This window comes from Chiloscyllium plagiosum, unplaced genomic scaffold (assembly GCF_037043375.1).
Source record: "Chiloscyllium plagiosum isolate Xiang-an unplaced genomic scaffold, Cpla_swu_hap1 HiC_scaffold_25, whole genome shotgun sequence".
Taxonomy (NCBI): Eukaryota; Metazoa; Chordata; class Chondrichthyes; order Orectolobiformes; family Hemiscylliidae; genus Chiloscyllium; species Chiloscyllium plagiosum.
In genome coordinates this window covers 42,490,205-42,514,128 of record NW_028270163.1, presented here as the reverse complement: position 1 = coordinate 42,514,128, position 23,924 = coordinate 42,490,205, and the positions used below count along the sequence as shown (strand labels likewise).

The 23,924-nt window shown below is 39.6% G+C and overlaps 1 protein-coding gene and 1 long non-coding RNA gene across 2 annotated transcripts in view; one reads left to right on the top strand and one right to left on the bottom strand.

Moving 5' to 3' along the window:
* The window catches only part of LOC148145327 (uncharacterized), a 283,805-nt gene extending 267,855 nt beyond the window's left edge, over positions 1-15,950 (bottom strand). Inside the window, exon 1 of the long non-coding RNA XR_015761423.1 lies at positions 15,841-15,950. This is a non-coding gene — a long non-coding RNA (uncharacterized LOC148145327). The remainder of the gene's footprint in view (positions 1-15,840) is intronic.
* Positions 15,951-15,967: 17 nt separating this feature from the next.
* On the top strand, positions 15,968-20,193 carry sox9a (SRY-box transcription factor 9a). Its single transcript, XM_043714888.2, has 3 exons — positions 15,968-16,404; positions 17,248-17,501; positions 17,765-20,193. The coding sequence occupies exons 1-3, from the start codon at positions 15,968-15,970 to the stop codon at positions 18,496-18,498; spliced, it is 1,425 nt and encodes a 474-aa protein (XP_043570823.1). The 3' UTR covers positions 18,499-20,193.
* The last annotated feature ends 3,731 nt before the right edge of the window (positions 20,194-23,924 follow it).

Sequence of the window (23,924 nt, the reverse complement as noted above, 5' to 3'; positions counted from 1 at the left end):
TACGTCCCACTATTTCTTGCTTGATTACATATTCAAGCATTTTCTCCACTGCAGAAGTTAAGCTAACAGGCCTATAGTTACCCATCTTTTGTCTACTTCCTTTCGCAAACAGTGGAGTCACATTTGCTGCTCTCCAGTCTATGTTGCAGAGAAGATTAAATAATGTTCGCAAAAACATATAGATATACATGTCAGGAAAGGATTAGCTAACTGGGTCTATTTTCCCTTGAAGAAAGGTTGAGGGGTGACCTAAAAGAGGCATTTGGAACTTAAAATGATGATTGTAGTGTGGATAGACAGAGATTATTTCCTATTACAGGACAATATAATGATTAGAGGCCTTGGAAAAAGTGAGCACTGCAGATGCTGGAGATCAGAATCGAGAGTGTGGTGCTGGAAAAACACAGCAGGTCAGGCAGCATCCGAGGAGTTGGAGAATTGACGTTTCAGGCATAAGCCCTTCCAGAATCAGACTCTTGACTATGAATAGAGGTCACCGATATAAGAAATCCAATATTAAATTCAGAAGAGACATTTTTACCCAAAGAGTACTCAGAATGTGGAATTTAGTGCCACAAGCAGGAGTCTAAGAGAATAGTATAGATGCAGTTAAGGGGGAACTAGACAAGCATGTGCAGGAGAAGGGAATACAGAATGATAGCTGTTGGTGAAAGAACCTGGGAGGAGTTTCATGTGGAGAATAAACATTAGCATGGTTGGGTCCAATTGCCTACTTCTGTACTGTCTTTGCAATCATATGTATGTATATCATTGTAACATGGAAGATAAAGGCAGGATATATAGCTGCTCTGAAACTTACTAATCAAATACCTCCCATGATCTCCAATATTTGAATCACAGTAATTTTGCTCTTGCACAATAGGATCTGCTTACCTCATTATGGAAAATATCAAGAGACACTTTGGACATACTGAACATAAACAAAACTACCATGTGAACAGTGATGGGAAGAGAAATGAAAGGGTTTAATTTCAAAAAGTTGCCATGGCTTTATTTTTAACTTGTTATCTCCTTTCTCACTAAACTGGCCTACAATATTGAAAAGAAGGACTAATACAAGTATCTTATCATGTCCTTAATGCACCTCATATATGTGTAATCATGCAGGATTATTTACTGCGGCGAGGCAAAAGCCCTATGAGTATAGAACTACTTCTGGAAGTAACTCTGCAATATAATGGGGAACCAGCAAACAATTCTGCTCCATAGTTCATAAATGGAAATCATATTTTTGCACAATTAGAATTACGCTGCCACATTACTCCCCCTTCCATAACCCACCTATCTATTGTAAACTTCTGCCCTGCTGATAGACATATTTAACATCAACTATGATGAAACTTCACGCCCAACATTTCTACTGGAGATGACAATTAAAACATAAGAATGCTTGCACCAATTGTACCTCAGAAATAGAAACATCCATACCTTGGAGCTCATGCTCTGCTGGGAACATTTCAAGTTGCTAACTCAAAAGTTCGTTTGCACACTTCAAAGGAAGAAAGAGAATCGTATTAGGATGTTAATTATTTTTCCTAATTTCCTCTGCACACCACCACCAACAGGAGCCATGAGAAAATGCTTTCCTCATTGCCCTGTCATTGTGAGAAATGCTTGCCCTTCAATTTGAACTCAGGTCCTTCCTTCCAAATCATTCACAAGTTCCCATGGATCAGAGTAAAGAGAAACAGTAAACACCAATTCCCAGCCCTCAAACTAACCAAAAAAAATCAATTCACACACAGCCCAACTGTAGAAATGTAGGCTAAAGCAAACAAAGGGGGTCGCAAGAGATAGAAACCTGCAGCTGGTATAACAAAGAAGAAGATTAGTACAATATAAAGTACGTAACTTCTCCGCGCACAAGCTGGGGGGTCAAAAATCATGAACATACACTCCATTAATTAACATGAACATTCCTGATAGAGCACATTTACTGATCTAATCAAAGCAATGGAATATTTGATCCTTGTCAACTATTCAAAGAGGCACCTTTAAAAACCATGATTGTGATTCCAACACTGGAAGCTCTCAGAAGTAGGTTTTCAAAAGAGTAATTAATTTAGAAAACCAACTTCGATAAGTATTTCTAAAAACTTATAATGTTGGTATTGCTGTTGCTAGATCTCTTTCAATTGTACCAATTGAATAAAACTTCACCAGTTATGAAGTTTCACTCAAGCCATCCCAAGTGCTGATTAGAAGCACTCCTCACCAATAACTGGGCACTTAATTTTAAAATGACTGCTTGAAATGTTATATTCAACATACTTTCTACTTCAGGTGCATCATTACTTTTTCTAATATTTTTCAGTGTGTTCCTGTGAGTCTATGAGTGACTGGATGAATAAGTAGGTTTGTGAGTGGGTGAGATAAATGGATAAGGGTTTAGCATGCACGTGTAAAGGGGTGAGACGAGTGAAGTAGTTGGATAGGATGGCAGGTGCACAGGTAATAATGTCAGCTCAGGTTGTCAAGGGGACTGCTGGGGTAGGGGGGAGGGGAAGAGCTGGGTGGAGGTTTGGTGCTGGTGGGTACTCATAGGATCAGGGGAGCCTAGGTGGTCAGGTTAGGAGTTGAGGAGGGAGTTCAGTGATAAGAGGATGCCTTCCATTTCCTGGGTAACTACCCAGATAAGTAACTCAGGACTGTTTGAAGTCACTGAATCTAACTCAGAGCCAAATAACTTCTCAGCCGCTCCAAGGGAGCACAGGAATTACCCATTATAGCTTCCCAGGTGTCTCCCACCAAGTCTATATGGTCGTAATTTGGAGTGTGCGCGATGTTCAAATATCTATAAACCAGAAAATCAGTGCTAATGTTAATATTGATTTTCTATGATGCTCCTATAATGATACATAAAAGCTACGCAGATAGAATTCAGGAAATGATCCAAGTCCACCCAAAAATAATTAGCAAGTGGAAACTGAAGCAAAATTTAGCTTTGGACATAGGCCAATGTTGTAATGAAGGAATATGTCAGTGATTTTGTCTCAGGTTCCTTACACATGAAAGAATGCTATGGATTCTTAATTGTGAACAGTATGAAATTAATCCCTTAGTTTGCATATCAAACATTTTCTTGAAGTAATTATTAAAAGCCATCTGGTATCTTCCAATCAATGTTACATATTCCTCTGACCTTTTCTCACTACGTTATACTTTCAGGAAAGATGCAGACAATGACAATTGAAATAAATATCTTCTTAATTACTGAACAGGACAGATTTCAGTCTCCGGTCGGAAACCAATCTCAGAACATTTCGGTTTTCCAGGCATTTCCTTTGAATCACCAACTAGTGCAAAAAAAGCAGCTTTTGGAAGAAGGTTGAGGTGTTTTTGTGATTGTCAGACAAATAGAATTCATTGTATAATTACATTAATAGTTGATTGTGACATATAAGTATACAGTATATATTATGTATATATATAGACTTAGTTCACAAATGTGAAAACTGCAAACTTCTCTGGCATGTATTCCGATATAATGCTTGGAAAAATATGGTGGATTGTATCTGAGCGAAGTCTTTTTTTAAAAAAAAAAGCCTGGAAACTTGCAACTCCATCAATTGCTAATTCTGACACTTTAAGAGCTGATCATTCCCCAATGGCCTGGGATCTGGTTTACAGCCTAACTGTTGATTTAAAATCAGAATTAAACTGTTTTTGCTACAATAAAAGGAAGTTTATTTCTGGATTCAATTGGAGGCTTTTATTTTTTGGCCCTGGGATAGATTTTTCCCACTGAAATCTAAAGCGAGTGGCAGCAAATATTGCTCCAGAGTTCACAGGTGGAGTAATTTGCCGCCATCAGACTTCGACTATTTTTCCAGGTCCTCAGAGGTATAAGTACAGTTTCCAAACATCAACGAGAAAGAAAATACTGGAAAGACTCAGGTGGTCATTCAATCAGGGACATGCTTTTAATTGAGTAACCAGCTGTGCATTTCTAGTATTTTCTATTTATTTCACCTTTTCAACATTTCTGCTTTCCTATTTTGTTACCAAATCAAAGCACCATATTGTTACACAGATGTGAGGTGTGTTGAAATTTTTTTTGTAATATAACAGTGTTGTTTTATCAAGAAAGAAATGTATCCAGACCAGTATCATTTAATGGCTACTATTATGAAAGTGCAGCGTGTCCTGATTCAACATTGTTTTACCTTGGAAATGAATTTGTATAAAATAATATGCTAACATAAAATGCAGAATCTGAAATGTATTGTTTGCTAAATGTAAATGCATAGAAACCTCAAGTTATCTTTCAAATTTGACTTGATTGGAAATGTAATTATATTACAGTGGTAATACTTACACTCGAGAAAAGAAACACACAGTTTTACAGTTCTCAATGAACTCAGATAACCATGATTGCTATTTTATCATTTCAACAAAAAGAGTTGCATAACTGATGTTTATTGCTGTCGTGTTGTAATATCCTTTGTAGATTAACTTATTCAAGAGAATCATTTTGAAACTATTGTCTGTCTTACTATCAAAATGTTTACATTTACAAGTTTCACTATCTATATATAGTGACTTGGAAATCATTAGGTGCACGCTTAATATCTCTTGTGACACTAACTCACATTATACTCACATTATTCATTTCAACCAAAAGCACATAAAAGTATGCCTTTAAATTTCTATCACATTTAATAAAATATAATAAATTACACAGCATCTAAGCACACTGTTCCTTTACTCCTAATTCCAGAATCCTGGGAGAGGTAAAAATTGATAGAGAAAATAGAACAGATTCAAAACAACACTGAAAAATTAAACTTTGACCTCCTCAGGTGAGGTAAAACAATCTAATAGAATGCACAGATCAAGTGTTATCTATAACACCTGAATGATCTTATCCATGTCTCAGTAGAATAATAATCTATAGTGTGGATACATTGCAAACATTTGTATTTGTAAATTTGAAAGATTTCATTGGAGGAGATAGTGATTGAGTTCAAAAGGACATAAGCAGGCTGGTGAAATGGGTGAACTTATGGCAGATAAAATTCAATGCAGAGATCTGTGAAGCGATACACTGTGGTAAGAAGAATAAGGAAAGGCAAAACAGATAAAAAGGATCCAATCCTAAACTGGGTTCAGGAGCAGAGGGATTTAGTAGTATATGTACATAAATTTTGGAGCTGATGGAACAGATCAAGAAACTTGTTAAAATGCATATGGGATCCTGGACTTTATAAACAGGTGCATAAAAGGTTATGATGAACATTTATAAATCACTGATTCAACTTCAACTGGAGTATTGTGCTCTATTCTGTGTATGGATGAGATTGCTCTCTTTCGTGAAAGTTGAGAGGTGTTTCAATGGAGGTGTTCAAAATCATGACAGATCAAGTTAGAGAGAAACTGGTCCCACTGGTGTAGCAGTAAATGGATACAGATCTCTGGTGACTGGAAAATAACCAATGGTGAAATAAGAAAACACCTTTTTTATGCAGTGAGTGGTTAGAATCAGGAATGTGCTGCACAAGAGACTGGTGAAAGCATATTAAATTACAGATTTCAATTGGTTATGCTGCTGAATACAAAGTATTGCAGGGCAGATGGGGATTCATGAAATTACACTTGCAAAATTCCAGGACAAAACTGACAGGTCAATTGGTCTCCTTAGGTGCAGTATCCATTTGGTGGTCCTAAATTCTAGATCCTATTAAAATGAAGTCAGATATCACAGGTTGTCAGATATTAACATATAAATTCTACAATGTTTAGCCGGTAACTTCGAAACATCTCTGCTTCACAACACCTGAGGCATAAGCATTCGGCTACTCCCTCTCCTTAATTAGGATATCATACTGCAGAAATTCAATCCTCTCATCTTTGTTGGGCTCAAATGCAATCCCCTGTGTATGCAGCTCTTCAAAGTACAGTTCAAATAAAGTTTGAAATACAGAAGGCACTGCTTGCATTTAAATAAGTTATTGGATCCAACCGTTTCTAACTTTACAAAAAAGCAGCTGTTTTGACAGTCAGAAACTGACATTTTAAATATTTTTCTTTCAGACTCTCATTATCAAAGGTTCAGTTGCAAGATATATGAAGTCACAATAAAAACTGGACTTCCTGATCATCTCACAGACTGGATATATAAAGGCACATGTGGTTATGCATCAGATGACTCCAATTCAGAAAAAGAATAGCAAAGGCTGTTTGGCGAAATGGATCAACATTTGCTCTGCTCTGGAGTCACATGCAATAATTGAGCAACATTACTTTCATAATGTGAGTTCCATGTGGAATTCAGTATTCCATAAGCTTTTTGTTTCTTTTTTTTTGTCTTTTACAGCAGTCAATCTAATGGGTTTTCATGTTATCAGAAAGCTGCACCAGTGTTTGGAAATGTGATTTCAAAATAATCAACATACATGATTGAACTCTAACTTTAATTTTCTCATATTTGCAATCAAAAGCTGTCATTTTCAAGTTACAAATTCAGTTCGTATTCTAACGAAATTCACAATTGTATAATGGGAAATATTTTTAATTTTAAAATATCAAATAGAATTTATTAAAAAGTGATGGTTACATATGAAATCATGGTATAGATTATCAAGTTCAATATTTTGTTCCAATTGATAAAGTTAGGCAATCCCTTTCACCAATCTGTAGATCCAGTGATGAAAATAAAAATCTGATCTACTGTTATAATGTTATGGACGAATTTTGCGTACACTGGTGAAGATTTTTTTTAGCTTCCTTGAATCAATTTCTGGCAAAACATTGGTTACTGAAACATGGGTCCCAATTTTCTCCAAAACATGTGTCTTCAGTTCAAAATCAAAAGTACTTATGCTTTAGAAGTAACATTCCCAATTCCTATAAATGAAGTCGTTTATGTCCCAATGATAACAAGATACTGGCACTAACCATCCAAATTCAAAAATAATTTCCAACCCTCATAATCATTGTTAGGAATTAATTATAAGAAATCTAAAATGAAACTAAAATGGATGAGATTTTAAAGCAGTTGTTTGTTGTAAAATTCGGAATGACAATTGTCTATTGGGGATCCAAGGAGCGAAAATCATCATGGTCACTGGGGCAAAAGGATCACGAACGGCAATCCCCATCAGCCAATGTGAAATGTTATTGCTTGCAGTGATACTGAACATCAGATGATGTGTTAACTTAGAAACCAATCAGTTCTTGCACATTTTGCATCAGTACCTAACACCCGGTTCTACTTCACAACGTCGAGTACGGGTAAATTAAACGTAAGTGCTGCAATTCTCGAATAAGTCATGAAAATTTCAATGGAAGTCGTGACACAGGTCGCAGCTCCATTACATCCTTGCGTTTATCTTAAGACTTTATTTTCTTCTGAAATCTAAACAGTACAACCAACAGTGGTCAGTCTGCTACCTCTTCGACAAAGATGGTTTTCGTCTCTGGCCTATAGATCCTTGACTGATTGGCAGTTCAAGACGATGTTCACCCAGGATGGGAGCTGATGCATTGAAGGACAGACCAATATTGCCAGCAGCGAGAATTGCAGCCCAGAAAACACGCCTGAATAAGGAGGTAGCAAGTCCCCTCAAACTCTTGCTAGTCTTTCTGTTTTTTTTTAATTTAACGGTCATGCCTTTTGAACCAGTTACAATTCCCACCTTTCCACCTGCCTCACATGGGGGTGTGGTCAGGATCCTCACCTGTAGAAGGCATGATTCAATTTCTCTCTTGCTTTTATTCGATCTCCCAAATACATTGCCAAATAATAGCCAACGTAAGGTTAAATTCCTGACAATGATACAATAAAGTAGACACACACAATGCACGGCAGGCTTAAGATTCTTATTCCCCTCTCTGTTCCTAATTATTCGATTTTATAGGGGTCCATTCTTTTATTTAGAAATCCAAGACCAGTCAATGTAACTTTCTTCTCAGGTTTGGTTTTGGCGGGACTTTCTGGTCAGGTTTGAAATTTCCAGGCCTGATTTATGATTCAAACGCAAACCAAGGAACGCGTTTGAAAGCACCTGGCAGCTTCTATTGCACACTTTGTTGTCCTGGTTTGTAAGGGATCTATGTCTTTCTTTTTAGCTTGTTCGAAATGTTGTTAGATCCTGGCGAGGAGTTTAACATTGGATAATGGTGGAGGAGAGAAATGTGCAGCTGTCTCGGTCGCTTAGTTAAAGTCCGCTGTGCATCTCACGCTAAGTGGAAATGATCGCCACTCATCGATGAGAGGTAGGTTTTAGTACAAACCGCACAATTGCACAGTGGGGTGAAATTTCCAAACTCTGCTCTGAATATGTTAGTTCTGATTTGCTCGTCACTTGCAAGTTTCTCAACTTTGCGTCGGCAATGATTTTCAGTCTGGGGCCCCCGAGATCGTAAAATGAAACGACAGACGTCAAAAGTAGAGCACATTTTATTGAGATATTTTATTTTGCCCTCTGCTTTATGTGCCCTCTGCTTCCCCTACATTTGCAGTGGCTTCGTGGTCGCTGCAGGACAGCACTGAACCTCACTAACATACTTCACGTTATATTGAAGTGGGAAACAAAGACATAAAATGCCAATGGAAGAGTAAAATGTATCCAGTTCGGGGGATGTTGAATACCAACAGTTCGTCCGTTCTTTGTACATATAGAATATGAAAAATAATAAACTCTGTTATCAAATGACATAAAATAACTCACTATCCCCCACACATACACACCCGTGTTTTCTAAGATTTTATTTAATCGTTGACCCCAGTCCCATTGGCCAAAGAGATCAGGGAGGAAGAGGGAGTCACTGTTTCAGTTTACACATTCATTCATGGCGCAACAAATGAAGATTATGAATAAACAGCAAAACAAAATGTAAATAAACTTGCGGCTCAGGGGCACCGAAATAATAACGAAAATGGTTTGTATGTATTTTGAAAAGTCCCTGTTTCGTTTTAAGCTGGTGTTGGCATATAGTATTTCAGGCTCATTTCAGCAGGAGCGCTGACAAACGTAAATAAACGATGTTACAAGCAGCAAAGGACAGAATTTCCCCTGCAAAACACAGGACGCGTGCTTTGAAATGAATTCGCCCTGAAACATCTGAAAACGATTACAATTTAGAAGCCTTCAATTAGCTCAGGTACCTGCAGCCACACGCGCTGCCCATATTACACTCAGCAATTATATTTCCACAACTTTAGAAAGCTAAATAAATAACCAGACGACATCCCAGATTGGGGATAGCTTCACGAAAACGACTTTGAGTGAAGTCTGATAAAACGTCATTAGAGTATTTTAAAGTGGGTGAACCATATTCAAATACTGGAAATCTGAATTCGTATTTTGTTGGCATTAATTATGCCATGGAATGTAGTCCGGTTAACATGACAGAGGGGGACCGGTATCATTCTCCGGCTCACACCGTCTCTCATTTTGTCCCCACACGTGTTCCGGGGACTCGGCGGGGCGTTCAAATGACTGTATTGACCAGGAAGGCTGACAGCAAATCACCCAAACATTTTGAGGGGATGAGCCTGTAGCATTCGTAGCCAGCACTCAGTTAAAACAAATCAAAACTTGGGCGGCGTGAAGTGCCACCAACTGTAACGAGTGCCCTTTCTCTCTGAACGGTAAAGGGTTTTTTTTTCCTGACATTACTTTATTGATGATAAGGTCGGAAGATATAAATAAAACAAAGTCCAGAGACGTACAGTTCGCGCTCTGCTTATTCTGCGCTTTTTCTTCCCTGTGTGTGATTCCACGGTGTGGATATGAAAAAGTAAACACTGCACATTGTTACTTTGATGGGTTGGCTTGGTTAACATTGCACCTTCCAACACACGATAAAAACCCGGTAAGACACCGGGCATACACAGGTCTTTATTGCAATTTTATGAAGTGCCGTTACAAACTGCACTTGCAAGTCAACGCCAAAATCCCCCAATAACAAAATGTCCATCTTATTTCTGCCTGCCATGTTGCATGGTATGTCCTGCGGGGATTAAAATGAGAAATTGATTTAGTTCTAGTTGTTTTCCTAAAGGACGAATTTTCCCTATTTTAATTTCCAATGTTCTCTCTCTCTCTTATTATGTGACCTTTGGACTGACATTAAGCTGAAACCGAATTTCAGTTTGGTTCTCTCTCAGCTTAATACAATATTACTGATTGAAACTTACCTAACAACAATGCATCCATTGTGAGAGTGTTAATAGTGACTGGACACATTTCAGAGCCTACAAGGTGATACTGCCATGACGTTTAAGGTGGCTCTGTTCTGTGTGCAAGCTTTTACCTTTTTGCTTAAAACTGTTTCCCAAGTGAAGTAGCCGATTTTTTCAAACAATATTTTAATGACAGTATTTCAAGAGAACTTCTCACCTTGCTTAAAATACATTTCACTGACATAAGATAAAACTACTGTTTTGAAATTTCTGGACTAAATGTTATCCTGTCAAGAATTCAAAGTGCAGCCAAATTAAATAAAATGCTAGCATTTAATCTTGTCCTGTTATTAATTATATAATTTGTTATATTTTAAATTGACGTTCTGAAAGTTTGATTGAAGCGAGTGCCACTAAACAGAAAAAAGATGCACACTACGGAGAGGGGGCTGAAACAAAAATCTTCCCAATACATCTGCAACTTTGCAAAAGATGAAAACGTGACTGGGGAAGAAGAAGGCTGTGAACATGTCCTGAGCGACAACACACGCATAAAACTGTGTAGTGGGCAAACGATTTTAACTGAGGTTTTCGAGACTGAAAAGTCGCTCTTGACTACCTTAAGAAAAAACTTTAATCTACAATCAAAGAGTACCGAAACAAATTGGGAAGATATTCCTCCTCCTACACACAGTATGCAAGTATTGCGCAGTTTACGGCTCTGCATCAAAGCACAGGTCTAAAGTTTGTGTTGTGTCTGACTCATAAAACATACACACAAACTCGTCAAATCTCCGGCCGCTATTGAAGACAAACAGTCTGCTTCCAAGATGCCCAGTCACCAGGAAAGACCAGGCTCAGGCATGCGCACGGAGGAGCTCAGCCTCTGTCGCAATGAACAGGAGAAGACTGGACGCTTAGTTTACTGTTTGCAAATGCACTGCATTCCCTTCCCTGCTTCACGGCGTTTCTATTTTGGTCCAGTCACTATTTGCGAGAGGGCAGAAAGCTATGGGCGCTATCCCATTGCTGTGCCACCTTCTTGTCCCCACCCTTTTCATTGCATCCATCTTCAACAAACCTGACCCTTCGGGAGGAAGTCAAAAGTTGGCCTGTTGGTCAAGAACAGAGGAGTGAAAAATGATGTCCAGAATTCCTCGCCTTGCCTTTTTCCACGCCACTGCACTGTAGTCAACTCCTTCGTGATCTGTCTCGGCTGATCGCGAATTCTCTGCGCCACAAAATTCGCACACTTGGTTTCAAACGTGTGGAATGCTGCACTGTCGGTTTTTTTTAGAAAGCTAAACAGTTAGGTGAACCTTAACCTTTTCGGTATCAATCGCCAAGCAGCCGCGCATTCGGAGGCAGGACAGAATCATACCTGCAGCGCAGTGTATATTTCCAGCGATTTTTGTAAAGTTGGCGTTAAAAGTGATTGTCTGCGCAGAACATACATGCGCTGTCTATTTATGTCACATTAATATCGTTTATGTTAAATGATAGCAGAACGCCTGGAGATGGTGAACTATCTGTGTATATCAGAGGGCGTGTTGCCTGGGAATCGAGCAATGATAAACCAGCGCTTATCATTCAGTTCATGTCTTATCGCTCTCTCCTGTTAATTCAGGTTTATACTAAGAACGGGAGCGTGAATATTTTCCAACCTTGTGAGCTGACTTTTTTTTATGCAAAGCAGTGTACCAGCCAGGGATTTTTTTTTCCATCCTGGATTGATATAAATTCTGCTCCTATCCAATTAAAAAGAAAACACGATTGCTGGCAGTATTTCAAAACAGACAGCATCCCGTTCGAAAGGGGGATGCCTCTCATCTTGGGGCGGGTGTGATCATTTCGATCCTACCTCAAAAACATGTGCAGTTCACGACAAAACAGAACTTCAACAGAAACGCTTCTGTATGCATGTTTTCAAAATATTCCTTGAATTCGCACTTCTGAAATTTGATATGATTTTTAAAAATAATTTTTAAAATATTGGCATAAGTATTGCAGAAATAACAGAGTTGGAATACAGCGTTGTAACTATAAAATAGTGAAAATATAGCCCGGCACTTAACTTTGTGGTCAATTTAATTTTGGATAAGCATCGTTTTGATCTCTTAACCCATGTCATCTCAGTTTTTTCCTCCTTAACACTCCAAAACATTATCTGTGATTATTTCACAAGTTTTCAGGCGGGTAAAATTGTATTTTAATAGGTGTGAGATTTATCAGGATTGCAAACCGTCATTTAACCAGATTTTAATGGAAGAAAACGTCGATTGACTTTGTCTGACTTAAAATGCAATAATTGCTTTTGTTTTGCGAAGCAGCGTGCATTTATCAAGAACAGTGTTTGCATGGTAACAACTGAATGTTATCTTTAGACTATTCAGTGTTTGAAAATGCCAGAATATGCTGGTGATGTTTATATTTAAAAATGTGCCAGGAGAAACAGAATTCAGAGTGTGGATTTTGTTTTATATCCTTCGATTCTTACCGATATTTTATCAGTTGTTTTCTCTGAACACTTATTTCGGGCGTTTGGATGTGAACTTAGAGATTTAACGAACTCTTAACAAAAAACGAATAGACTGCATTAAAATTATTCTTAATTCCGCAAACAGCGCACGGACACTTGGAGCCATTAACATTTTACCGGGTTCTATCAATTACATGGTCGTTTCTAATGCAGAACAGCCCTCGCAATGTAAATTCACCATGCAAGAGAAATTGCACTTTCTCACTGCCCCTTCTCTCTGAATTTATTTAGTTATATCTCCCCCAAGTCATGTTTCTTCTGGAGGTAAAACAACATTTTTTTTCAAATATTATTGACCGGGGGATGTTATTTCTGAAAAGGCAAATGTATTTGTGTTTCACTTCATTAAAAAGCCCCACGCCGAAATAAGAGGGGGCTCACTTTTAAAAAAAAAGTTAAATAAAAATGTCTAGCAAACGAGCGAAGCATGCCTTGGAGTTCCTTAATTCCTCCTGTTGTGATTCCTGTATCGGCCAGTCGCTGACACACACACACACACACACACACATTTCCCACAAGGATGAGCCGGGAAAAAGTTGAACAACTTTTTTTAGGAAGATGGCGCCACCTCTGGTCGCAATGAAGTACTAACACCCTCCCGAAGTTCCTCCTGGATTCACGAGTTTGTTTACAAGCCGTTATCTTCGCCAAAAGATAAACAGCAGTCATTAACCAGATCATTAAGGATTTTTTTCACGGCCCGCCTATTTAAGGGGACGCAAGTCCCGCCGCACTCGCCAACTCCACAAACTCGTGCCGACAAAGGCGAGCGTTGCTCGGCATAAAACCATAAATGAGTCACAATGAACTAAGTATATTTCTCACGTCCTTAAAAATAAAAGCCATACGTTACGATTGCTTATGAAACCTTCCAGCTGTAAAACTGATCTTATCGGAACGAAACTAAATTCATTCTGTTTTTATTTTGCCTGCAAAGTGCATTTGCGGGATTTTATTTTGCAATTTTTGCCATCAATCAGAGCAGAATGATGTGTTCCTTTTAAAAAAAAACTCGTTCACACCTATCCATTTTTGGATTCAAAGTGATCTCGAATCGAAAAGAGGAGTAATACGAAAAAAAAGTTAGGAGTTCGGTGGTTGTCAAACAAACCCAACAGGACAAGAGCTTCCGAAACTGTGTATTTCTTGAATCATTTAACATGCTATTTTTGTCACGAAAGAAAATGGAGCAAATGTGGCTTGAGAAACCGTTGAATCACAATGTCTAAAAGACCAATTAAAGTCATTATTAACGTGTCTTGAATATTAACAACTCTCATTATAGGGACTAATTTATTTTAGCTCCGTGAAAACTGCAATTAAAATCCCAAAGAGTAGCGTTCGAGCAGACATGTTAATCGGGATTTATTTTTTTTGTCTGTCTGCAATAACTATATATTTCAGTCAAAAACATACCTCCGTATGTTCCATCAAGGGTGGGACTCTTTGTAACGATGTTATTACCATCATTGCTATCAGATGCATTTATTCCTGATTGCAATTTACAGAACCCTGTATTAAGATTCCCAAAACCAAAAATGTGTTAGGGGAAAAGGCGGCAGAATCCTACTCACACTCGGCGTGACACCACGGGCAACTCATCGCTTAGAAAGTTATGAATATTGTTCAATTAACCCCTCAGGAAGGATTCCCCAAATGCCAAAGGACTGGTATTGTTCACAAGACCCAGCATCTCAGCAGCAGAACCTCTCAGGTTTCTACAAAGCATAATCTGCTCCCCACTCGAGAAAACTCGATCCCTGTGTGTTGTTCAAGGGCCTGACAGATATGCAACAGGGTTGACCACTTTGTTTATTTTTGTTGTTTCAAGCAACTTTTTTTTGTTCACAAACTCTGAGACTGCACACTCCGGCTTCATCACTGCAGCCAGTGTAAGACTTCACAATAAAACGTGTGGATCAGACAACTTGACCGAAATCCAAAACGTTCACTGGGAGTCGGGAGACTTTTAACAAATCCACACATTCCCCAAAACGACTCCAACTGCCCCTCTGCCTTCAGCGTTGGCATATGTACGGTTACATACCTAGCTCAGGACTTTCACACAGTGTCAACTGGACACGCGAATGCCTTCCAAATCTGAAATAATTGCACAGAAAAAGGCAGACATCATGTTTTCATCTAGTGCCTTCTTGGTATAAGCGCCTTGCTGCTGAAATTTTAATAAGCTTTATTGTATCTTTCATATGCCTTGACTATTATTAAGGTTCAGACATGCTTACTCAAAATTGTTTTTTTTCTGCTCTGAAATATGTACAGCAGTGTTTTATTAACTGGGAATTTACTCCTGGTAAACCCTGTCCTCTCCACGCTGTCCTTATCACGCTGCTGGCTCAGAGTCTTCACTGCAAACTCCTACCCAGGACAGGAGCGGCGCACCGTGTAACTACTGTACACCTTCTGACTGGCATTTCATGGTCACGCTGGTACTTTCCGAGCGAACTCAGCTCAATAAATGGCTATATTACCATAACGAGCAAGGGCATCCCCTGATTTATGGTGACTGGTGGAATTTCATCAGATCGAGCCAGATGACATTCTCGCAATGAGAGTGCAGTGTTTACACACACGCACACCATCGTGGCTGCAAAATCGAGAAATCTGTCTCAACTGCAGCTGAAATGCACCTCCAGGAGAGGTGATTGAACACAATAGCTGCGCGGACTCGCGAAAAGTAAATCGCAACAACTACAAGCCTTCTGACGTTCGGAGAGTAAATCGTTCGAACTATTTCCTGTTTACAAAACACACGGCTTGCGAATTAAACAGGCGACATGTGCAGACAAGGTATTGAGGCAAGAACAACAAAAACAGCCAAAATGAGACTGTTGCTAAATCTACCGGTATCTGTCGCTTTATCTAGTTACATCACGTTAAAAGAGGTGGTGGGGGGGAGGTGGATGGAGCTGAGGTTTGATCAATCATCGGTTTCCCAGCTGAGCAGAGATTTCTTTTTTTCTGGGGAGGGGTACAGCTCCGCCCTTTAACCCCTCCCCTTAAACTTTGAACCAATTGCACGGATGGAAATCACTAGGCGGTTTATTGCGATTGGCGAATGCGAGTGTGTGCCCCTCTATTTAGCAAGTCAAATATACTCAGAAGACAGCCCTAGTTTCAGTAACAGACTTACTTGGTTACAACTCCGAGCGCAGTAGAAACTTTCTCCGCGCACACATAGAGAGAGAGAGAGAGAGACTGAGCAAGTTCTCCTCGACCATTTTATTTCCTTGCTAGCGCAGCCGCCCAACTCTTCTTGCATGAATCTCCTCAATCCCTTCCTGAAAATGACAGAAGAACACGAGAAGACTCTCTCCGACGTGCCCAGCCCGACCATGTCAGAGGAATCCTCCGATTCCCCGTGCGTATCCGGGGCTGGCTCGGACGCTGAGAACAGTAAACCTGGTGAGAAAAGCCCGGTCGATCTCTGCGCCCAGAGCCTAGATTCCAAGAAGGACGAGGACGACAAGTTCCCGGCGTGTATCCGGGAGGCGGTGACCCAGGTGTTGAAAGGATACGACTGGACCTTGGTGCCCATGCCCGTCCGTGTCAATGGCTCATCCAAGAACAAACCTCATGTCAAAAGACCCATGAACGCCTTCATGGTGTGGGCTCAAGCGGCGCGGAGGAAACTCGCCGACCAATACCCCCATCTGCACAACGCCGAGCTCAGCAAAACCCTCGGCAAACTCTGGAGGTAAGCCCGCTCCCTTTGGCACATCCGACCTAGAGGAAGTTTATCCCGCTGGCGGATTCTACTGGAGCGTGGTCACTTTTTAAAAAAAAACACTTTTTTTTTTAAAATTGCTGCTGCAATAAAACACAAACCTTATTTCAGGTAGTGTGGGAGGATAGTGGATGCAGCGAGGCAACTTAATTTTGGATTGCAAACTCTCCTGGCGTCTGCCCGCGTCGGAGGGATTTCATTTGGATTGTGTCTTAAGGACAGAGTCATGCGTGGAGGCGAGAGTGACAGACTTCATTTCAGGGCGGTGGAGAGTGAGCGAGCTGCAAAATGCAGTCATCTGCAGGGAGGCGGCGGGTTAGGCATCCGGGGGGGGGGTGTGCCCTGAGGTGGTGGATTCGGGACAGGCTCTCGGAGGAGGTAGGGAAGGGGGAGGGTGCTGCTGCAAAGCAAATCACTCCTCAATTTGTCGCGGTCGAACCTACCTTTGGCGCGCTGGGTTTGGGATGGGGACTTAGACAATTGATGAGAGCGAATTATGTTCATTACCACCCCCACCCACCCCCCCCCCCCCCTTCCCCATTGCATCTGGACCGAAGCGATGTCCTGACAAACCTGGGATCCGCCTCTGCCCAATGGTGTGCGCGGCACAGTTTTCTAAATTCGGATTTTTTTTTTGCTATTCAGTGATTTAAAGTTGGTTGGTGCCATTTCCCTTTATTGGGGTGGAATCTATTTTATTATTTTTAAATTATTTAATTCAGGTTCTTTGGAGTTGGGGAGCTGGATGGTGGAAGATGGCTCTTTTTTATATATTTTAGGGGGAAAAAGTCAATTTTCTTGCTTTCACTTTAGACTGCTGAACGAGGGCGAAAAGCGCCCTTTTGTGGAAGAAGCGGAGCGTCTGAGAGTGCAACACAAAAAGGACCATCCTGACTACAAATATCAGCCCAGGCGGAGGAAGTCGGTGAAGAACGGGCAAGGAGAAAGCGAGGAGGGGGCCGAGCAAACCCATATCACGCCCAACGCCCTGTTCAAAGCCCTGCAGGCGGACTCCCCGCACTCAGCCTCTAGCCTGAGCGACGTCCATTCCCCCGGAGAACACTCAGGTAAATGTGGGAGAGAGACTGGGGATACCTTGAGTTAAATTGGGAGTGGGAGGTAGGGTAAAGGGAGCGTTGAGCTTTTCTTGAAATCATTGAAACAATTGACAACTTGTCTTCTAACAAAAATAAAACACTTGCTCCAAATGTGGTTTTGATTTTAAGAGGTTGTCATTCGTGGCTGCTGCAGCTCAGATTAATCAAATTATTTCTGCTTTCTTTCTCTCTCTCTCTCCCTCCCTTTGCCCGCCCCCACTTCTGGCATTCAGGGCAATCTCAAGGACCTCCAACACCTCCCACCACTCCCAAGACAGAGGTTCAGCCTGGTAAACCTGATCTGAAACGTGAAGGGCGCCCCCTTCAGGAAGGAGGGAGACAGCCTCACATTGATTTCAGCAATGTGGATATTGGGGAACTCAGCAGCGAAGTCATGTCCAACATAGAGACTTTTGATGTCAACGAGTTTGACCAATACCTCCCACCGAACGGGCATCCGGGAGTTCCAGTCACCCACAATGGCCATGCACAGAATGCTCAGGCCACCTACACTGGCAGCTACGGGATTAGCAGCACTTCGGTCACCCAGGCGGCCCACCCTTGGTTGTCCAAGCAGCATTCAATGACCAGCCTCGCCAGTGAGCAGGGACAGCAGCAGAGGACACACATCAAGACAGAGCAGCTGAGCCCCAGCCACTACAATGAGCAGCAACATTCGCCACAACAGATCAACTACGGCTCCTTCAATATGCAACACTACAGTTCATCTTATCCATCCATTCCTCGCACCCAATATGAGTATTCAGACCACCAGAGCACCAATTCCTATTACAGCCATGCTGCAGGGCAGACCACAGGCCTGTACTCCACCTTCGCCTACATGAGTCCATCCCAACGCCCCATGTATACACCCATTGCTGACACCACAGGAGTCCCATCCATTCCCCAAACCCACAGTCCACAGCACTGGGAGCAACCAGTCTACACACAGCTAACTAGACCTTAATGACCTTCTGATCTAGACTTAAGTACATAAAGGAGATTGATAAGAATCACACAGAGGTGCTCTCTGCACTCATATGAACTGCTGTGAGAAGTGGCCGAAGTGTCCTACCACAAAGTGCTTTGCTGTGTCCATTCAGTACTGGTGACTGATTTTTTTAAATGTTCAAACATTCCATGACTGACAAATTAAAGCAAGTCATTGAATGAACAAAGTCTGAGCAACCAAGTCAGCTGGTTTGGTCATTTCCTGTGTTTGGACTTATTATTTCGTAGTATTGAAATCCTCTGTGAGGAGAATTTTCTTTAATTTTTTTGAATTTAGTATGTACTGTGTATGAGTCATTGCCATTTGCAGTGTGGGGATTTATACATATTTTAGAGAATAAATGCTCTTATTTTGACAGATCAAATGCCAAACCACTTTTGGTAGAATACTTAACAGATTGCATTTGCTATTGCCATAAAAACCTATTTTTGTATGAAATAGTATCTTTTTTCATTCTATTTAGTGTCCTTTTGGAAAAAGAAGGGTTTCTGCAATTCTTGTTGGAAATAAAAAGCAGATTAATGCCAGAATCGTAAAAGGAAGGAATAGATGAATGTTTGATATCAGTTTTAAAGCAGGATGGCATTGTCTGTAACCTGTAGAGGCACTGATAGTTTCACCAGGCTTCCCCACACAAGGTGCCATATGTTGTCTTATGAAATGAAATAGCCATTGAGGTGGATTGAGTTTCTGAGCATTCCTACGCAGAAAACTGCATCGTTCAAGCATTAGGTAGTGAATCTGCAGCTGACATCCAGCTTCCTGCATGAGAACTTGCGCATTAAAGAAAACAGGAAGTGTTTTAACCCTCTGAGTACAGCACATGTGCTGCACACTGCGTGCAGCCAAACAACTTCCAGAGCTATGAAAGTCTAAATCTTGTCAAATCCTCATTGGTACTGCAAAATGTTTCACCAGACAGCATTCCGATCAGTAGTTATTTCATATGCAAGTGGAGAAAGAGAAGCTTGTACCCTGTCTCTGGGTGTCCACTGCTCTCTTCGTGCTCAGAGGGAAAGAGCTCTAATTATCAATTCCCAACATTATTTATCTTGTAAAGTTTCTTATTAAAGTCATTTTTTTTTTACATCTTGTACGTAGTTCTTTTCTGTACAGTTGTGTGGATGTTAAAAAAATAAACTCAACTATATTAAGCTAATCAGACGTGTAAAAGACTGGAAGATCATTTTCAAATGAATATGCAGATTGCAAATGTAGTTTACAGCATTTGCTAATTGCTTCAGCTACTACTTTTTGCTAACTAGAGAAATGAAAAACTTTTTTTGTAACTTTTTTTATCTGACATTTACAAAAACCTCTTAAAAGTTTTCTCTCTATTTTCATTAAGCTGTGGCATGGTTGTACAGATTGCTTTTTAAAAAAGACAACAGGCATTCAAAAATATATATTTGTTAACAGTTTTATTGGAAAAGTGTAATAGGGATTCAGTAGTACAGAATTCAATTACTCTGTAATATGGCTGAAACTCTTTATTTCTGTATAAAAGTTGGACATTAAAGTATTTCTGTAACTTAAAACTATCAAATCAGATATTTTGCCTTTAGGTGAGTTTGGAAAGAGCTGTCTTAAATAAACTTACCTTTTGTATATTATTGTTTGCAATAAATAAGAAACGTATTGAAATATAAATTGTTTACAGTCTCCTCTCTACATAAGGTTATTGCATTCATGAACAAATTCAAAAACTAAAGTAAGCTCTATGTTAATGCAATACATACTCAGGTCTATTTCTTTCACTTTATGCTACTCAAGTTAAAAACATGCTTCTTATTTTCACCACATGATTCCATTATCCTCTTAATTTGAAGTCCATACAACTCTATGACAAATGCTTTTGCTCTGCATTGTTCATGAGCATCTGAAAAAAACAGATGAAAAACTAAGCTTCTAGTAGGACACAGCTTTGATCTAGATGATGGCTATCTAATTTGACCAGTCCCCTAAACACAATGAAATAAACCATTAAAGTATCTGAAACCTACAACAAAATCATGCACACTGCATAATATATTCACTGGGAATTTTGGCCAACAGTTTTTTTTCCCCAGTAAATTTGCTCATTAATATGCTCGGCAGTCTCATGTGACAGTATTTGGCCCCATATATCTCTTTGGGTGGTCTGTTGTTATGTAAAATCTGGTGGCTCACCCTTAGTCACACAATTGACAGTAAAACCAATAAAAAAAGGAAGAGTACAACAATCTTCAATTTTAAGTTTTACACTATATTACTGCCTCCAATAAAAATTAGAATGAATGATACTTAAAGCAAATCATTTTTAAAATGCATTTAGATAATTTGCATTATCCGTCTCAATGAAACTAATTAATGCTGAGCTGAAACAGAGTGCTTACAAATGTGGTGTTAACTTACAATGTGTTGTATATGGAATACTAAATATTCTTGTATTGTTCAACTAAAATCTACTTGTGGCCTGTTAGCTGCAGCATCAGCAAGATTGATGCCAAAACATTGAATTATACCTTGCATTCAAACCTGGTACTCTGTCTCTGAGCAGTTTTGCCAGTTCTCACTTGAGCTGCTAGATGGAGCAAGTTGTGGGTCTTGTAGGACTCATTTTTGCTAGACAGGAGCAAAGCGAAAAATGTCAAATCACTTTACAAAAGGGAGCCTACTGTTGGAATAACAGGAGTATTTCTAACAGCTAAAGAAGTGTCCATTATACAGTATATTCTGTAAATTTCACAATTATGGGAGGGAACGTTATAAGCAGAGATTTCAGTAGAGAAACTGAAAATGCATTTTCACATATTTCACATGATTACACATTTTCTTTTAATTACAAATATTGCTGCCAGCTAATCAGCCTTGTAGGTAATTCAAAGCAGCAATTTATTCATGTTCATCATCGTGAACAATGTTTGTGTTTCCTTTGTGCTCATCTTCCATTCCACTACCATCCACATTCAGTACAAGTCATGCTCCACTATTTCCAAAAACTCCAACATGATACTACGACCGAACATATTTTCTTTCACCTTTAGTTGTTTGAGGGAATTGTTTCCTCCATGATAGCATGCCCCACAACTCCATAGTGCCAACACATCCTTTCTCATTTCCACTTGCTATTCTGTGCAAACTCAGAAGAATCAGCATCTACCCTTTAACCTCCTCTCTTCCAACCCTCCAAGGTCCCAAACACTCCTTCCAGGTGAAGCAGCCACTGTGTTCACTGATCACAATGTAGACAGGTCTACATTGGAGAGACTAAATACAGGATTGGGTGATCACTTTGAGAATAATTTGGTTCAGTCTGTGAGCACAGCCCTGAGCTTCCAGTCACCTGTCATTTTAATTTGCTACATTGCTCTGACCTTTCAGTCACAAATGCATGGGGAACTAAACTGGTAACACCTGGAGTGCCATTGTTGAAAAAATCCATTGTCACAAACACATCATAATTCATTAGCTTATGGACATTGTGGCTTCCTTTATAGGTTACCTTCCGAATGGGTGCGATGGGGATCAGTCTTACTATTGCCCGGTTGCCCTGTGTTTATCCATAGATGGTTCACTTTGCTTAGATCCCTAATTGTCCCTCCTTTAATTTTGGTATTCCTCAGATCAGCTCCCAAATAATGAGGCCATCCAGAACATTTTTTGAACTTAAATTCTCAAATCCTGTTTCTGTAGAGTTTCGCAAAAGACCAAAAATTGTCAGAACACATCTGTATAAGAGAACAGTTGTTTTGTTCAAAACAATATGCAACTGGCAGACACTGTATTGTGTTTAGTGACAGCAGAGAGCTGTGTACGTCTACACATAGGGTTAAATTTATATGCATTGTCACATATTGGAATACCACTTATTTGTTGTTATTAGCATAGGGCCAATGGAACTTATGCAAACATTGAAATGTTTACAAGTGAATCTTATACAGTTACTGTGTGGAAATTTTTAAAACTTAATTTGTAATTATTGCAATGGCACTGCAGCCAATATGAATCCAAAGCAATATCAGATCATTTCCTGTGTTTGACGCTGATTATTAAAATGTGAAGCATTATCCTTATCCATTCTACATATTCTGAATTGATTCAAAGCCAGAACCATTTACCATTTTAAAAAATAGTTGTGTAAATGGTCTATAATAGTGACCCTGACAGAGGCTGCCATCTTTTCAGGATTTGCTTTCAGATTAAGCAAATTTGTATTAAGCACTGAAACAGACCCTTCAGTCCAATAAATCCTGGCCAAACATAATCCCATAAGACCAAATTAAACCAGACCCATCTGTCTGCTCCTGGCCCATATCCCTCAAAACCTTTCCTATTTATGTACCTGAAGAAGGGCTTATGCCCGAAACATCGATTCTCCTGTTCCTTGGATGCTGCCTGACCTGCTGCGCTTTTCCAGCAACACATTTTCAGCTATTTATGTACCTGACCAAATGTCTTTTCTTTGCCAATCAGAAACAGAGCAAACCATAGATGAGGCAATTTATTATGTGCAAATTTGCATGTTTTATTGTGTTCCTGTAACTTCACATGCAAAGAGGCAGGCAATTTCACTGTACAGGAATCTTTAAACCATTTATTGAAGTAATTCCATCAGGCTGTAAATTTAGCAATCAATAATGTAAAATCTCAGATTCAGAAAATAGCTGATGTATTCAAATGTAACCCTTTGCACTTGAAGCTGAACATTTTCTGGATTTTACTTTACTTATACATTCTTTTAATGCAGGCAATGATTTTTTTATTCAGTCATTCCTTCATAGGATGTGGGCATCGCTGACCAAGCCAACATTTATTGTTCATCTTTAATTGCCCTCTGACTTCATTTTGTAAAGTTCTTCTATACATTATGCCAGTTCTATTTAGTCATATAATTGTTCTGACAATGTTTGTTGCAAAAAAATGGACTATTGATTTTTGATCTTGGAATTTGCAAAAGCAGGTGGTTGCCAAATGTGAGACTCAATCAAATTTATTTTTAAATATCCTTGTTTCAGAATGCACGCTGACATATACTGAGAATAATATCAATGTTATAGACAGGTACAAATTAATTAATTATTGAGCCTGTAACAAGACACATCTGATCACAAGAGAAGTAATAGTATATAGGAGCCAAGGTTACATTGGAAGCCTGTGGCAAAACTCAGGAAACAGAACAAAGAATCAAAAGATAAATTATGCTGAACTACAGAGAGAATCACATTTAATATTGACAGGTAAATTTGTTTAAGAATGTTCAAACATTTTTAAGAGAAAAGAGAAGACATCTTGAAGCCACCATACTTGCACTGTCAAAAATACAACAGGAGAAATTGGTCATAGAAATATACAAATTAGGAACAGTAGGCCATTCAACTCCTTAAGATGGTTCTGCCATT

Excerpts from the sequence above, each read along its gene's own strand:
- sox9a (XM_043714888.2), top strand. The coding sequence starts at position 15,968 with ATGAATCTCCTCAATCCCTTCCTGAAAATGACAGAAGAACACGAGAAG. Across the intron at positions 16,405-17,247 it reads ACCCTCGGCAAACTCTGGAG|ACTGCTGAACGAGGGCGAAA; the intron begins GTAAGCCCGCTC and ends CTTTCACTTTAG. Across the intron at positions 17,502-17,764 it reads TTCCCCCGGAGAACACTCAG|GGCAATCTCAAGGACCTCCA; the intron begins GTAAATGTGGGA and ends TCTGGCATTCAG.